This window comes from Sinocyclocheilus grahami, unplaced genomic scaffold, assembly GCF_001515645.1.
Source record: "Sinocyclocheilus grahami isolate Dianchi unplaced genomic scaffold, SAMN03320097.WGS_v1.1 scaffold32.1, whole genome shotgun sequence".
NCBI lineage: Eukaryota > Metazoa > Chordata > Actinopteri > Cypriniformes > Cyprinidae > Sinocyclocheilus > Sinocyclocheilus grahami.
Window position 1 is genome coordinate 3,974,255 of NW_015505211.1, and position 16,556 is coordinate 3,990,810.

At 37.1% G+C, this 16,556-nt stretch overlaps 1 protein-coding gene across 1 annotated transcript in view; it reads left to right on the forward strand.

Annotated features, from left to right (window-relative positions):
- Positions 1–16,556, forward strand: part of LOC107578728 (neurobeachin-like) — a 132,144-nt gene that overhangs the window by 88,680 nt on the left and 26,908 nt on the right. Inside the window, exons 12-20 of the mRNA XM_016264658.1 lie at positions 5,795–5,874; positions 8,716–8,778; positions 9,184–9,281; positions 9,775–9,867; positions 12,114–12,222; positions 12,917–12,998; positions 13,110–13,233; positions 14,677–14,869; positions 15,204–16,223. Of these exons, the coding sequence (XP_016120144.1) occupies positions 5,795–5,874; positions 8,716–8,778; positions 9,184–9,281; positions 9,775–9,867; positions 12,114–12,222; positions 12,917–12,998; positions 13,110–13,233; positions 14,677–14,869; positions 15,204–16,223 (1,862 nt within the window). The remainder of the gene's footprint in view (positions 1–5,794; positions 5,875–8,715; positions 8,779–9,183; positions 9,282–9,774; positions 9,868–12,113; positions 12,223–12,916; positions 12,999–13,109; positions 13,234–14,676; positions 14,870–15,203; positions 16,224–16,556) is intronic.

Here is a 16,556-nt window from a genome sequence, read left to right on the forward strand (position 1 = left end):
CATGCTAGTGATAGGAATCGTTCCCTTGACGTGATTGGTTATTGGATTGTGACGTAGCAAACCGAGGTCTGTTTCAAACCATATTTCGGGGTCAGCCTTTGGGAAACTACAGTTTTAAGGAGAAAATACACAGCAATGGTGTTGATTAATAGTTGATTAATAGATTGGCACATGTTTTGTCTAAAAGCATATTAAAAACACCACATAGACAAATAAACAACATAAAAAACGTGATTTTCACTACAGGGGACTTTAAGTAAACAATGAACGTATTTAAAAAGCAACATATCTGATGGCAGACATAATGCTGATATGATATTTGATTATGGTAAATAAGCATATACAATGGTATTGTATATAAAAGCTTCTAATATTACAATTCTGGCCAATACAAATATGCTGATTATTGTTCTTATGTTCTGGCTGATAGTGAATAAATGGTAGATATTAAAATTAATACTGTTTTGTATATACAGTATAAATGAAAAACAAAACACTAAGACTAAAATCCGCTAAATGCTGCATTTAAATTTAGCCATCACAAGATGACAGCGAAGGTACACTACTGTTCAAAATGTGGGGTTGGTAAGATTTTTTATGTTTAAATAAATGTATTTTCACCAAGGATGCATTTATGTGATCAGAAATACAGTAAACCAGAAAAATAGTGAAATATTATTACAATTTCTATTTTAATACATTTTAAAATATAATGTATTCCTGTCATGGCAAAGCTGAATTATTCCAGTCTTCAGTGTCACATGATCCTTCAGAAATCATTCTAATATGCTGATATGGTGCTCAAGACATATTTCTAATTATTCTAATTATTAACATTGTTGAAATGTATGTGGAAACTGTGATACATTTTTTCAGGATTTTTTCTGAAATAGACATTTGTAACCTTAAAAGTTGTAATTGTAACAATTTGAAAGTCTTTCCTGTCACTTTTGATCCATATTAATTCAATTTTAATGAATTCATTAAAAACAATATACAGTATATATATATATATATATATATACTGTATATATAATATGGGATGCACTGATATTACAGTTCTGGCCAATGCAATGAATAAATTAAAAGGAAAACATTAAAAAAAAAAAAAAATTTTATGCTACAAGTGAATGTATGCATCATTATAAAGTAGAGTATGAGAAATGGATATTCATTTTGAGAATTACCAAGGATTACGTTTAGAATGTGTTTAAAGATTAATTTTAAGTGAGCATAAGATGAGAGCAAAAGTCATTTAAAAAGTTTTTTTTTATCTGCAGGCTTGGTAAAAGTGGTGCATGTACTTCAGTTTTTGGATGTTGTCCATTATATTATAATATATAGTGGATGTACTGGCCCGTTTAGACAAGCCTGTAGTTGCATTTGGTTCTTCCCTTCTCTGTGTACTTCAGATAACACTGTGACTTGTGGCTGCTTATCTCTGTTAGATGCAGAGCCCGTCACCATGGCAACCCTGTTGCCCTTCCCATGATGTTGCATGGGTCTGTCACATTGTAGAGTGAGTGTGTTTGTTTCTGTGCTACACCCTTGCCTCATTTACTATACGCGGACCTATGAATATGTAAATTAGTCCCGCCTCCACTCAGTCACACAGCCAGCGCCTCCTGATCCACTGAACTGTAGTAACTGCAAAACAATGGCATACACGGATAATGACTGATAAAACTATGTTTTTACTAGCGGACAACTACAGTAAATACTATAACATTCGTTAAAGTTACTTACTACTTACTTGACGATGTTGTGTCCTAAAATGCCTTGAAGACTCGAATGCAGCCGTTTGTGATTGTTAATTCGCGCCCGCGAGCATACGCGTGTGAAGTACTCCGGGCTACTTTTACACTGTTGCCACGGGTTATAATGCAAGTTAGTGGTTGAAAATTCACATTAAACCACAGCTTCATGGGTTTTTTGCTCTGATTTATTGTTGGTTTTTTGCTGGTATTGGTATATTTTGCATGCTAGTGATAGGAATCGTTCCCTTGACGTGATTGGTTATTGGATTGTGACGTAGCAAACCGAGGTCTGTTTCAAACCATATTTCGGGGTCAGCCTTTGGGAAACTACAGTTTTAAGGAGAAAATACTCAGCAATGGTGTTGATTAATAGATTGGCACATGTTTTGTCTAAAAGCATATTAAAAACACCACATAGACAAATAAACAACATAAAAAACGTGATTTTCACTACAGGGGGACTTTAAGTAAACAATGAACGTATTTAAAAAGCAACATATCTGATGGCAGACATAATGCTGATATGATATTTGATTATGGTAAATAAGCATATACAATGGTATTGTATATAAAAGCTTCTAATATTACAATTCTGGCCAATACAAATATGCTGATTATTGTTCTTATGTTCTGGCTGATAGTGAATAAATGGTAGATATTAAAATTAATACTGTTTTGTATATACAGTATAAATGAAAAACAAAACACTAAGACTAAAATCCGCTAAATGCTGCATTTAAATTTAGCCATCACAAGATGACAGCGAAGGTACACTACTGTTCAAAATGTGGGGTTGGTAAGATTTTTTATGTTTAAATAAATGTATTTTCACCAAGGATGCATTTATGTGATCAGAAATACAGTAAACCAGAAAAATAGTGAAATATTATTACAATTTCTATTTTAATACATTTTAAAATATAATGTATTCCTGTCATGGCAAAGCTGAATTATTCCAGTCTTCAGTGTCACATGATCCTTCAGAAATCATTCTAATATGCTGATATGGTGCTCAAGACATATTTCTAATTATTCTAATTATTAACATTGTTGAAATGTATGTGGAAACTGTGATACATTTTTTCAGGATTTTTTCTGAAATAGACATTTGTAACCTTAAAAGTTGTAATTGTAACAATTTGAAAGTCTTTCCTGTCACTTTTGATCCATATTAATTCAATTTTAATGAATTCATTAAAAACAATATACAGTATATATATATATATATATATATACTGTATATATAATATGGGATGCACTGATATTACAGTTCTGGCCAATGCAATGAATAAATTAAAAGGAAAACATTTAAAAAAAAAAAATTTTAATGCCACAAGTGAATGTATGCATCATTATAAAGTAGAGTATGAGAAATGGATATTCATTTTGAGAATTACCAAGGATTACGTTTAGAATGTGTTTAAAGATTAATTTTAAGTGAGCATAAGATGAGCGCAAAAGTCATTTAAAAAGTTTTTTTTTATCTGCAGGCTTGGTAAAAGTGGTGCATGTACTTCAGTTTTTGGATGTTGTCCATTATATTATAATATATAGTGGATGTACTGGCCCGTTTAGACAAGCCTGTAGTTGCATTTGGTTCTTCCCTTCTCTGTGTACTTCAGATAACACTGTGACTTGTGGCTGCTTATCTCTGTTAGATGCAGAGCCCGTCACCATGGCAACCCTGTTGCCCTTCCCATGATGTTGCATGGGTCTGTCACATTGTAGAGTGAGTGTGTTTGTTTCTGTGCAACGTAGTGTTAATTTAGACTTCTTTTAATTTATGTTTGGCCTTAATTGGATTTTAAAACTCAAATGATTTAAATATGTAAATGTAAATTAACAAACTTTTGGCCGACAAATACAGTGTTAATCTAATTCTAATTGCATTTCACTAAGCATTCGTTTGCATATCTGTAAGCACATTTTCACACAGAACAATCATTAACAAAACATTTTTATATTCTTAAGTATGCAGCAGATCTGTTATGATAACAGGCACTGATTGATCGTCCCAACTGGCCTTGCTTTGACCCTTGGGATGCTGTAAGGTGGTCATCCTGCTTAATACTATGGGACACACATACACTGACCCGAGACAAATCTCTTCCTCCAAATCTCAAGCAGAGCACAGTCTACACCTGATCATCAATTCTCTCACTGCACCAAATCATTGCAGCTGGGAAAGGTCAAGGGATGTACCAGGCTACAAATAGACCTTGACCACTTTCATAGCGTACAAATGTGTGTAACTACACACAGAGTGCTGAACTACAGTGCAAGGACAACGGCACCACACACCTGATGTAGGGATGGCACTGATATTACAGTTCTGGCCAATGCAATGAATAAATTAAAAGGAAAACATTAAAAAAAAAAAAAAATTTTATGCTACAAGTGAATGTATGCATCATTATAAAGTAGAGTATGAGAAATGGATATTCATTTTGAGAATTACCAAGGATTACGTTTAGAATGTGTTTAAAGATTAATTTTAAGTGAGCATAAGATGAGAGCAAAAGTCATTTAAAAAGTTTTTTTTTATCTGCAGGCTTGGTAAAAGTGGTGCATGTACTTCAGTTTTTGGATGTTGTCCATTATATTATAATATATAGTGGATGTACTGGCCCGTTTAGACAAGCCTGTAGTTGCATTTGGTTCTTCCCTTCTCTGTGTACTTCAGATAACACTGTGACTTGTGGCTGCTTATCTCTGTTAGATGCAGAGCCCGTCACCATGGCAACCCTGTTGCCCTTCCCATGATGTTGCATGGGTCTGTCACATTGTAGAGTGAGTGTGTTTGTTTCTGTGCAACGTAGTGTTAATTTAGACTTCTTTTAATTTATGTTTGGCCTTAATTGGATTTTAAAACTCAAATGATTTAAATATGTAAATGTAAATTAACAAACTTTTGGCCGACAAATACAGTGTTAATCTAATTCTAATTGCATTTCACTAAGCATTCGTTTGCATATCTGTAAGCACATTTTCACACAGAACAATCATTAACAAAACATTTTTATATTCTTAAGTATGCAGCAGATCTGTTATGATAACAGGCACTGATTGATCGTCCCAACTGGCCTTGCTTTGACCCTTGGGATGCTGTAAGGTGGTCATCCTGCTTAATACTATGGGACACACATACACTGACCCGAGACAAATCTCTTCCTCCAAATCTCAAGCAGAGCACAGTCTACACCTGATCATCAATTCTCTCACTGCACCAAATCATTGCAGCTGGGAAAGGTCAAGGGATGTACCAGGCTACAAATAGACCTTGACCACTTTCATAGCGTACAAATGTGTGTAACTACACACAGAGTGCTGAACTACAGTGCAAGGACAACGGCACCACACACCTGATGTAGGGATGATGGCTTGAGATGGGGAGGATGCTGAACTGCTTCATTACATCACACACATGCACTGAGCTTTCTGTTACACTTTGGCTTTCCATACAGAGAGTGATGTCAATTTTTCATGGCAGCTTTGTAACGTCTGGGCGCTGCACGTTCAATAAAAGATGAGGAATGCTGGTGTGTATTTGAGAAAGATAGTGAGGGATTGTAAAAGAGAGAGAGAAATAGGGTGGTTGTGTGGTTTGGAAATGGGGTTGGTGGTTCATTTAGGGGTTTGTATTCCCTAAGCTGCGTCTTAAGTGCTGGTTTTGTTTTTCTTGTGTTTTGTGTGTCGCTGTACTGAATTATGCTTTTCCCTTGTCCCTGAAATTTTTTATAGAAGTTTTAGTTTGTTCATTAATAAATGAGTCACATGATTTTCAGCTGTTAGTTTTGTGAAATATTCAAAGATATTTTATGAAGTCAGCCCCGTAAATTTTTTTTTCCAACAAGCTTAAACGGAGAATTAGGAATCAAAATGGCATAATTAAATTGTTAATTTTTCGGTTCATTGATGATGATTAATAGCATGTATTAAGAGTCTCACATATATTAAACACCATACACAGGTGTTTATTAAGAGTTTAGATGTGTGCAACCGATGTAATCGTTGTAAATCACTGTGTTTTCTTACAGATGGTCCACGGCCCTCTCAGAAGGAGATTATATCCCTGCGGGCATTTATGCTTCTTTTCCTCAAACAGCTCATTCTCAAGGTGAGACCGTACAAAATCATTATAGATTTTTTAAATAAATATTTTTCATATTTTTATATATTTACGTGTAAGTATATATATATATATATATATATATATATATATAATATATATATTAGTGCTGTCAAAATTAGCGCGTTAACGCAGGCGATTAATTTTTTTCAGTTTAACACATTAAAAATATTTAACGCCGTTATCGCAGGGGCGGGGCTAGTATTGGCCACCCCACTCACAACTGCTGCCTCTGTCTCTTTTTTCTTGCTAGTCTCAGAACGTCTTTACGAGCACATCAAACAGGAGATGTTTCAGACGCACACTCCACTTCACCTCAGCGCCAGGCGCGAGTCAAACAAGCGCGGAAACGGTACTGTAGGCTACTCGGCGTGCGCTCTTCAATTGCACGCACAAAGGCGCCTGTAGCCTTTATCATTTCATATCAAAGCGCGAAAGAAACGACGTGCATGCAGTGTCGTGGTCAGTTAAGTCATGAAGGCGATTAAAGCTGCCTTAAAACTGTGCATGCATGTATTAGGCTATATGTTAACTTATATATGAGTCACATTTAAGAACTCTGAAATGGATTTAAAAACTGTCCTGGAGCAGCCCAACACTGTCTCCATCATCTAACACACCCGATTCAGCTCGTCAGCTCATTAATAGAGACTTTAAGACCTGAAGTGGGTCAGAAAAGGTAAAGAAAGTTGAGAGAAAATACGATGCATGTCAGATCCGCGTTACGGTCAGAAGCGGCAGCTCTTAAAAAAACTGCACCCAAAATAACCTATTAACCCAGCTGTTGTGATGTCTATTCATCAAAGAACAAAAGAAAAAAAGAGGAAATGAATAGCTTTTATAGCTTTAAGGATTCAACTATATTTAATTTAGAATTTAGTGTTTGATAACTTTATTCAATTTCTGTATATTTTCTACTTGCTGAAGGGCACAGGTAGCTAAATATGACATTGGTTATAATGGGTTTATATGAAGATTGTTTAAAGTTCACTTAAATTAGAAGTTATTTTTATTAAAGTCTAATACATATTCAAATTGATAGCTCTCAATTATTCTGTAATGTTGAATGGCTATGGTCAATGGTTAAATATTAGGAAAAAATAATTTTATAGAGGCATCAGTAGTATTGGTGTCAGTGATACTGGCCTTCAGTCATAAAAAAAAGATGCCATTAAACAAATATTAAAAATATACTGTCTTTATGTTGTTTCTACATTCATTTGAAGATTTAATGTGAAAATATTGCAATATAAAAGTATATTTAAAAAGTTTAATGTTAGGTGGGATTAATCGTGATTAATTTCAGAAAAAACATGTGATTTAGTTTTTTTTTTTTTAATCGATTCACAAAAAAAAAAAAAACATATATATATATATATATATATATATATATACTGTGTGTGTATAAATATATATTGTATTTATTGTGCCTATTTTTATTTGTATATATATTACTACTTTCTATTCATCAAAGATTGTATCAGAAAGGAAAAAGAAATATCCCTGATGAATATTTTGTAGTTAGACTTTATAATAAAACTTTAAAAAGCATATTTGACACATGTGGTAACATATTCCATGTCATTTCTGCTCTGCCTTATGTGCATCAGCATTTTGTTCTTCAAAACGGATTTTATTTGTCATGTCAATGATTCAGGCAGCCTGGGTAAAATGCATTAGTTCCCAAGCAGTGACAGCAAAAAGACACGTCTGCTTTGTTAAAATAACACAATTTATCTTAATTTTTCCCTGAAATTTGATCCAGTTTGAAAGGCAGTCGTGCAGAAATTTGTTTATTTGCCTTTGTTTAAAAACAATACAGATGGCTTGATGAGGCCAACACGGAGAGAATTGCATTATGGATCATCACTCGACACAAAGCAATGAGTGTGTTACGTGTACACGCTATCGTCCTGTTTTGAGAAGCATGATGTGGTTGCCAAGCAGAACTTTTTTTTTTTTTTTCATTTAGCCGCTGCCTTTTTGTTTCGTTCCTATTATGTTCTGCCCCCTTCCACATTTTCTCGCTTTTCGTGCAGTTATTAGCATTGCGAGCGGCTTGTAATAATGGCCCCAATCCATCACAAATGCCCTTCGCTTCACCAAACAAAGCACCGAGACTCATGGTAACACAATGTTATGCAGCTACCCGCAACATCAAATGTTTTCCTATTCATTCAGAACCTTGAAAAACCCAACTTATTAAGTATCAATTAAGTGTCAATTATATCAATATCAAAGTATTTGTTTAAAAGTCAAAACATAGATGATTTTACAGCCGATGTCCATAGCATGTAAGAAATATATTGCAAGACCTTTAATAAGTTGCCTTAAAAACCTTTAACTCAAGCATTAACAAAGCGAATAATTAATATATACTGGAAAATGTTAAAAGGGAAAAAAGTGGATTTTATTTTTTATTATTATTATTATCAATATTAATAATACATTTATTTTTTATTAATAGAAGTCTTTAAGTTATTAATAATTCACAATATAGTAACTCTTGTTGTATTTTTGTATGGTTTGGAATTTTTTATGTTTGATACGCATTTCCATTACTTTTAACATTTTAAAATTTCAGTTAAAATTTGTTCTGTTGCATTTTGACATTTTTATTTTTGTCTGCTAATGTTTTATGCCATTTTAGTCTTGAGTTAAATGGACTAAAAAAATTAATAAAATGACATATTGACCACATTTATAAGACAGGTTTATTTTTACTTTTGATTAAAAAAAATGTGTACAAATTAGATCTAGAAAACTTTGACAAATTATAATGTGGGCCTGCATATATCTAATTTTTGTGTGCTTTCCTTTTTCTTTTAGGACCGAGGAGTAAAGGAAGATGAGTTGCAGAGCATATTAAACTACCTGCTAACCATGCATGAGGTAAAACTGATCAATAAATGGAGCAAAGGTCTTGTGGTCTAATATTATTTAGCCTTTATTAAACAAACCTTGTTCCATGTTCTTTAAGAAAAACAAGCTGCTTTAATCTGTCTGAAAGGCTGAAATGTTCACCTTAGGAGTCAGAAGTATAGAAGTATTTAAGTCCATCAGGAAGGTGCTAATATTATCCTGAAAGCTGCATTAATGCTTTGAGTCCCATGAAATTGCAGTAATGCACCATCTCTGCAGCCATTTGATTGAAAGCACCAAATGAATCCTATCCTGAAAACTGCTAGTTAAGTGCAGCATTATATAACACCCAGACATTTTAAGGGTATCTGGTGGATCGTTACAGTCTACTGTTGTTTGGTTCACTGTCTGTTTGTTAATTTTTCTCTCCGGCAGGATGAAAACATCCATGATGTGCTCCAGCTCTTGGTCGCGCTCATGTCTGAGCACCCTGCCTCCATGATCCCTGCCTTCGACCAGAGGAATGGAATACGGTGAGGCCTCAGGGACAAACAGCTCTTGCATAGTCCGATTACGTAATTGAAATAGATTTGGGCTGTCACAGCTGCATCAATCACATTCCCTCTCGCCTCACAACCCATCGCAAGAGACTTAAGTGCTTGTTTGAACTGCCCTCCCTATGAATTCACACCCTCTGGGTATCTTTATGACATTTTATTATTAAGGCTGTCAATCGATATGTAATCACGATTGTTCTCATAATTTTTCCATAGTTATAGTCCATTCAAAAAGGAAAATTCTGTCATCATTTGCTCAACCTCATGTCATTCCAGATAACTTTCTTTTTTGGTAGAAGATATTTTGAAGAATGTGGTAACAAACCAATTAACCCATGGTTTACTCCTCTCACTCGCATCTATATTTCTCAAACTGCACAGCAAGTAAAAACACAGGATGCAAATCTGCAGTGATTCAATAATGTAACCACATTTCCCACAATTTATGTATCCGTTATTTTCTTTTCAGAGTCATCTACAAGCTCCTGGCTTCCAAAAGCGAGAGTATACGAGTCCAAGCTCTTAAAGTTCTTGGCTACTTCCTGAAACATCTGGGACACAAGTGAGTGTTAATAATCAAAACATAGACAATATGCTACAAAGAAAACTATTTGGTATAAAAACTATTTTCACACAGAAATTACTAGTAAATATCACAATTAATTACATAGAAATGCCAAGAAACAAATCAAATGAAATGTGAAATCTTGAAGGAGAAAGACTTAAATATAAATATATAAGACTGAAATAATCTATGTTTTATTTTACAATGTATTAAAGGGGTCATATGATGCGATTTCTATTTTTCCTTTTCTTTAATGTGTTATGTAGCTGTTTGTGCATGTATATGATCTGCTGAGTTACAAAGCTCAAAGTCTCCCACCAAAGGATTTATTCTATCTAAAAGAGAAGGCTGATCCAGACCGGGCTAAACTGCCTCATTCAAACACGCCCCCCCCACATGTCTACGTCACGATGTGGAAATATTTGCGTAATGCCGCCCAAATGTGCACGCAAAGAAAGAAGGCGTGGTTTCAGGAACCACAGTAGTGTTGAAGCAGCATGTCAGGGAGATGCTGTGTGTTTCTGTGCGAAAGCAAAAGCACTTTATTTGGCCTTCTGGAAGTAGATGCGATTAGGAATCATTGTTTACAACAGAACAGCACAACCCAAATGTTCGAATTTGTGCAACGCATTTTATGGACATTTTATGACTGTTCAAATGCGTAGTTTTGCACAGTGTAGAGTAACGCGTCGTGTGTGTGTGTGTGTGTGAGGGGAACAGGGTCACATCACAGTGGAGTGAACAGCCTGTCAGAAATCATAGCACGTCAGCTGTCTTAACCGCGGCTTGTGTACTGCATCATCACTGTGTCTGTCACGCGGCTCTGTCTGTTGCCCTTTCGGGCATTTTACCAGTTTTTACCATACGTTCAAAACTAAAATTAAAATAGGAAAATATGCAATATGAAAATAATTGAAGACAAAATGTGTTTTACTGAGAAAAAACAAGATTTGGCTTTTAAAAAGCCTTTTTCCAAAAGGTACATTTGGAAAAAAAGGGGGGTCGTCATATATTCGGGCCAATACGGTATTAACTGTCTTGATATTTACTTTGAAAGCTGAAGCTAGCGATTATGGTAAGGGGCGTTACATTTCCGATGCATGAGAGCCGTGGGAACGGAGCGAGGCCGGTGGAGTAATTGCGAATGCGCGACACCTGCGCCACTCACCGGTCTCGAGTCTCACGGAGGAGCTCCGGAAGGATACAAAGGAGGAGTGACGACAGGGAAAGACGAGAGAGGACCAGGCCTGGAGTTTATTTTGTGTTTTGATTTTGTTTGTGCGCGACAGTCGTCCGCGAGGGGCTGTCACGCTGTTTTGTGTTTATTTTATTATTAAAGTTTTATTTAAATGTTAAAAAAACAAAAAAACAAAATCAAAACACAAAATAAAATCCAGGCCTGGTCCTCTCTCGTCTTTCCCTGTCGTCACTCCTCCTTTGTATCCTTCCGGAGCTCCTCCGTGAGACTCGAGACCGGTGAGTGGCGCAGGTGTCGCGCATTCGCAAATTACTCCACCGGCCTCGCTCCGTTCCCACGGCTCTCGGCCCCGCCCCTCTCGTCACATCAACATATTCTGTTACACCAAATAATGATCTTTAAAAACCCTTTAAGGGGTCATATGATCCATCACACTTTCCTGCTTAAATATAAAATCAGATTATTAAAAAAAAAGAAAACACTTGTTGATCCTTCAAATAGAATATATAATAAAATCTGGTTAGTGTCATTTCCCAAACTCGTTTTTACCCCATTTTTTATTTATTACTAATATTTAGGAAATGTTGCTTTATGTTAGACACGCCCACGAGCAGAACAGTGTGTGTCATTAATTTGCATATTGATTTGTCATATGCATCTTCAGCCTTGTCTGAGTGGTGAATTAAATGTATTTGTCCGGTGGTCTTTGTGCTGTCATGTCCCCTCCCCCTGACTGACGTGCTCGGGAACACTCTGAAAGGCTGTAAGAGGGCCACTGACAGCTGTGTGTTTTGTGTGTGTGTGTGTGTGTGTGCCCTTGAGGAGTGCGATGTCACTTCTAATCACATCAGTGTGCCAGTTGCATGCGTCTCCTCATTGATCTTAATGGTGTGGAAGGCTGTGGGGTAAAATTGAACCAGTGAGTGAGTTTATACCTGCCTTTGCATTGTCAATGTCACTGCAAACAACATGTCACATGCGCCTCTTATCTCATCTCCCCCTGTGTTCTGTGTTTGTGTGTGTGTGTGTGTGTGTCTGTGTACAGGAGGAAGGTGGAGATCATGCACACACACAGCCTCTTCACGTTGCTCGGAGAGCGACTAATGATGCACACCAGCACTGTGACCATCACCACCTACAACACGCTCTATGAGGTATCCACTTGTCTGCACGAAACGGTTCTAGGTTAAACACTTTCTGTATACAATGCATTATAAAGGTATTTCTAAAGGTCCTCTCAGTATGTTTTGCTCTCTGTGATATGGCAGCTGTCACAAATGGCGAATCCATTGTAGAAATTCTGTATATGGTTATATGATTATAACAACCATGATTAATTTTTACTGGAAGCAGAAGTGTCCAATAACAAGAAATATTAATGTATGTGTAAAACGAGGGAAAAATACACTTCAATGCATTTTAATAAATTTATGGTGCCATTGTAATCATTTATATCTATTAATAAATATTTATTGCCACAGTTATTAAAACAATGAGCCACGAGGCCATGCATGCAGTGATTTTACCAAGAGTTACAGGTTTTTTTAGGCATGAAAAGTGTCTGAAGCAGCTTTATGATAAACAGCATTGTTTATTAAAATGATAATATCCAAGTGCCGGGAAATTTAGGAATATGGTGTATTAAAATAGAATATATTAATTAATGTGTTAGCAAAAATATTATTCATTATTATTATTTATATTCATATATATTTTTATTACAAATTAAGGCTTCCTTGAAAGCGTTCTCTCTGAAACCTTATCTTTAATATATTTATAAGAATGATGATAATGTGTATTTGAATAACTGATTTCTGGTCTAATCAAACTGAATTTTGTCTAATGTAGATCTTAACAGAACAGGTTTGCACTCAGGTGGTGCATAAGCCTCACCCAGAACCCGATTCTACAGTCAAGATCCAAAACCCCAGTAAGTCTCTGTTCTTCATTTCATTTCTAGTTATTTTATCAGATCAATTTCAACACACATCAGATCAATCTCTCTCTCAATTCTCTCTTTCCTTCTTTTTGATTTTCTCAGTGATTCTGAAGGTTGTGGCTACGCTGCTTAAAAGTTCCTCCCCCAGCGCTGAGCTGATGGAAGTACGACGCCTCTTCCTGTCCGACATGATCAAACTCTTCAGTAACAGCAGAGAGAACAGACGGTAAGCTGATTATACACACTAGTGGTGAATACTAAATCTGTGTTTAGGTTTTTTGTCTAAAGTAAATTCATGTTCTGAATGTACAGTTTTTTTCATGTTAAGGCCAATAGAAGGCAAACAATTCATAACTTTTTGCTGTTGAGTAAAAAGGCACTTCCTCCCTTAGATCCTCTGAGAAAACACCCCCTACACACATACAAACAAAACCTAATATTTATAGATAAACATACAAAATAATTTCACAAGATGAATCACACATCATACAATTCCCCTCTTACGTACAAACATGCCCACAGAAACCCAGACATATGCAGACACTACAATATTTTTACACAAGCAAGCTGTATGCAAACATCAGAAGCATTTAGCCTCTCCCTCTCAGTGGGAAAGACGCCCCCTCCTATTAAATCAATTAGTGTCATAATTAATGCATTGAGGAATGAAGATTTGTAGTGGCATTCTCTCTGCATTGTTCCGTTTCATGGGCTCCTGTGGAGGCTAAGCCTGACTGTCACCTGTTGGACTCAGGTTAGCCTTATTTGCTCATTAATAAGATTTAGGTACATTGAGAGAGAGAGTGTGTATGTGTGTGTCTGCACACTTCTATCCTAAATAAGCCCACGGCACACCATGCATCCAGGCCCACTCAGTCAGCTGCTGCCATGGTTACAACTGCATACCAAAATCACAATGCATATTTTAGCAGTGAAGTGGGACTGCTTGTTTCTGTATTCCATAACAAGCCCGGCATTCTGAAGTGAGCAGACGTGTCTGGAATCTGAAATGACAAGAGTGAAGGAGTATTTCCAGCAATCATAAACCACTCCCTCCTTAGTTCTTTGCGTAGGCTGTTTGTCTTTATGTGGTTCTGATGCGTTCAGCTTTTGTTTACAGAGTGATTCTCTTAAGTTTAGATTTGATTTAGTTCTGATTACATGGAGTGAAGGTTTCCAGGTTTCCATTACTGGAACGAATTCAACATGGGGTAATAATTAGGTCATGGGACTATAATATAGCTTGCGACTGTTTGAAATATTTATCAGAGCATAATTTGCAATATGTCACACACTATTAAAAAAAGGAATACAAAATAAAATCACAACATTAATGTTGAGTATGAAAAATGGATATGGATATTGATTTTTAAATGTTTAAAAAATTACATTTAACAGTGTTATTAAAGTAATAGTGTTTTGGAAGATTAACTTCAATTGAGCATTAGATGACTCAAAGGTAATTTAAATGTAAAAATAGAGGAAATGAGCATGCATAAATTTAGTATTTTTCGAAAACCATGTTTTCCATTAGTGTATAGCCACTGTTAAAAACAGGTGTTGTAAAAATATAGTGCTAGAGCTTTTACATCAGTTAACATTCTGCATGAGTGAAGAATTGGTCCATTCTATCTAAATTGGCATCATGGTGTCATTGTAATGTGTGTAGGTGTCTGCTGCAGTGTTCAGTGTGGCAGGACTGGATGTTCTCTCTGGGCTACATTAACCCAAAGAACCCAGAGGAGCAGAAGATCACCGAAATGGTCTACAACATATTCCGTATCCTGCTTTACCATGCCATCAAGTATGAGTGGGGAGGCTGGCGCGTGTGGGTGGACACACTCTCCATTGCCCACTCCAAGGTTAGAGCAAGCCAATCTGCAGCTCTTAGCTCTTTTCTTGATATATTTAGTTTCGTAAAATCATATTTGATGGTTTTAATGCATTTCTTATGTCAGTGAAGGATGAAACGGTTGTTATTTTCACCGTCTCCACTCTATGGCCTTGTCTTTTGGTCATACTACTAACAGTAATTGTATTTGATTTTAGTTAAATGGATCAATCTTTTTTTTTTTCTAATTGGATAAAGTGATCCAGTTGAATCCATCTAATGGTGGAGATGATAAGATAAAAATCTGCTCGGAAAGTAGACTAGCACAAAGGTAGACTTACAACCACTACTACCCACCTCTTTAGGTGACCTATGAGGCGCACAAAGAGTACCTGGCAAAGATGTACGAGGAGTACCAACGACAAGAGGAAGAGAACATCAAGAAAGGAAAGAAAGGTTCCGTCAGCACAATTTCCGGCCTTTCCGCCCAACCCACCACTGTCAACGGAAACCTGGAGATCCGCGAGATTGATGACACATCTCAGACGCAAACACCAGAGAGCGAGGCAGACTATGGAGAAAACGCAGACTCTCGGAACCTGCTGGCCGAGACCAAAGGTCCAGAGGGCGAAGCTGAAAGGTCGGCCACAGGGGTACGTGTGGAAGTCCATGACTTGCTGGTGGACATCAAAGCCGAGAAGGTGGAGGCTACAGAGGTTAAATTAGACGATCTGGATCTGTCCCCGGAGGTTCTTGGAGGAGGAGGTGGCATGGAGAATGGTCCCTTGGTGGAAGTAGACTCGTTGTTGGACAGCGCCTACTGTGCAGCAGTTCACAAGCTCAATGGGAGTCTTGTCCCCAAAGAGGAGGAAAGCGTTGTGGTGGGATTGACTGAAGATGATGGGAACCTGGGTCCTCTAATCACACTGGCGGATGAAAAGGACAGCGTTCCCAGCAACAATGGCTTCCTGTTCCCCAAGGTGGATGAGAAGCTGCTTCCCTCATTGGCGTCGACGGAGCCCCTGGTGCTGCCCAGCCCTGAACAGCCCCATTGTCCAACAACTCCACACACTTCAAGCGCCAGTGACGACCTCAGCCTGCTGGCCCACATGACTTCTTGTGGTTCAGATCTGGTTCAAACCCCAAGTGGCCTAACAGAAGATGATGGGTTTAAGTTGCACAGCTCCTTGGCGGACATCAGCACACTGGCAGAAGCCGAAGCCCAGGCTGCAGCCAGGACAGCAGAGTGTTTGGAGCAAGAGGTTGGGGAGGCCAGGGCAGGAAAGAGCGGAGGGGACACAGCCAGCACCACTTCAGACACGGAGAGATCCGACGATGGAAAGGACAAAGAAATGAAGAAGATTCAGACTACAGCCACCACACAGGTGCGAATCACTCATTATATCTTTGATTTGATTTTTTATTTGTTGTTTTTACCCACCGATGGTAACTCTTGGAAAGGTTTACTCACCCACTCATGTTGTACCAAACCTGTATGGCTTTCTTTCTTTTGTGGAATACAAGAAGACATGTTAGGAAGAATGTTCATGATGCTCTTTTCCAGTGAGTTTCTAGTGAGTCTGGACACGCTGGATCAGGTGTGTTTAATTTGGGCTGGAGCTAAACTCTGCTGGAAGGTGGCCCTCTAGGAGCAGGGTTGGACACCCCTGGAATATACATTGACTCTAATGATATTTGAAATTTGTGGCGAAGGAGAA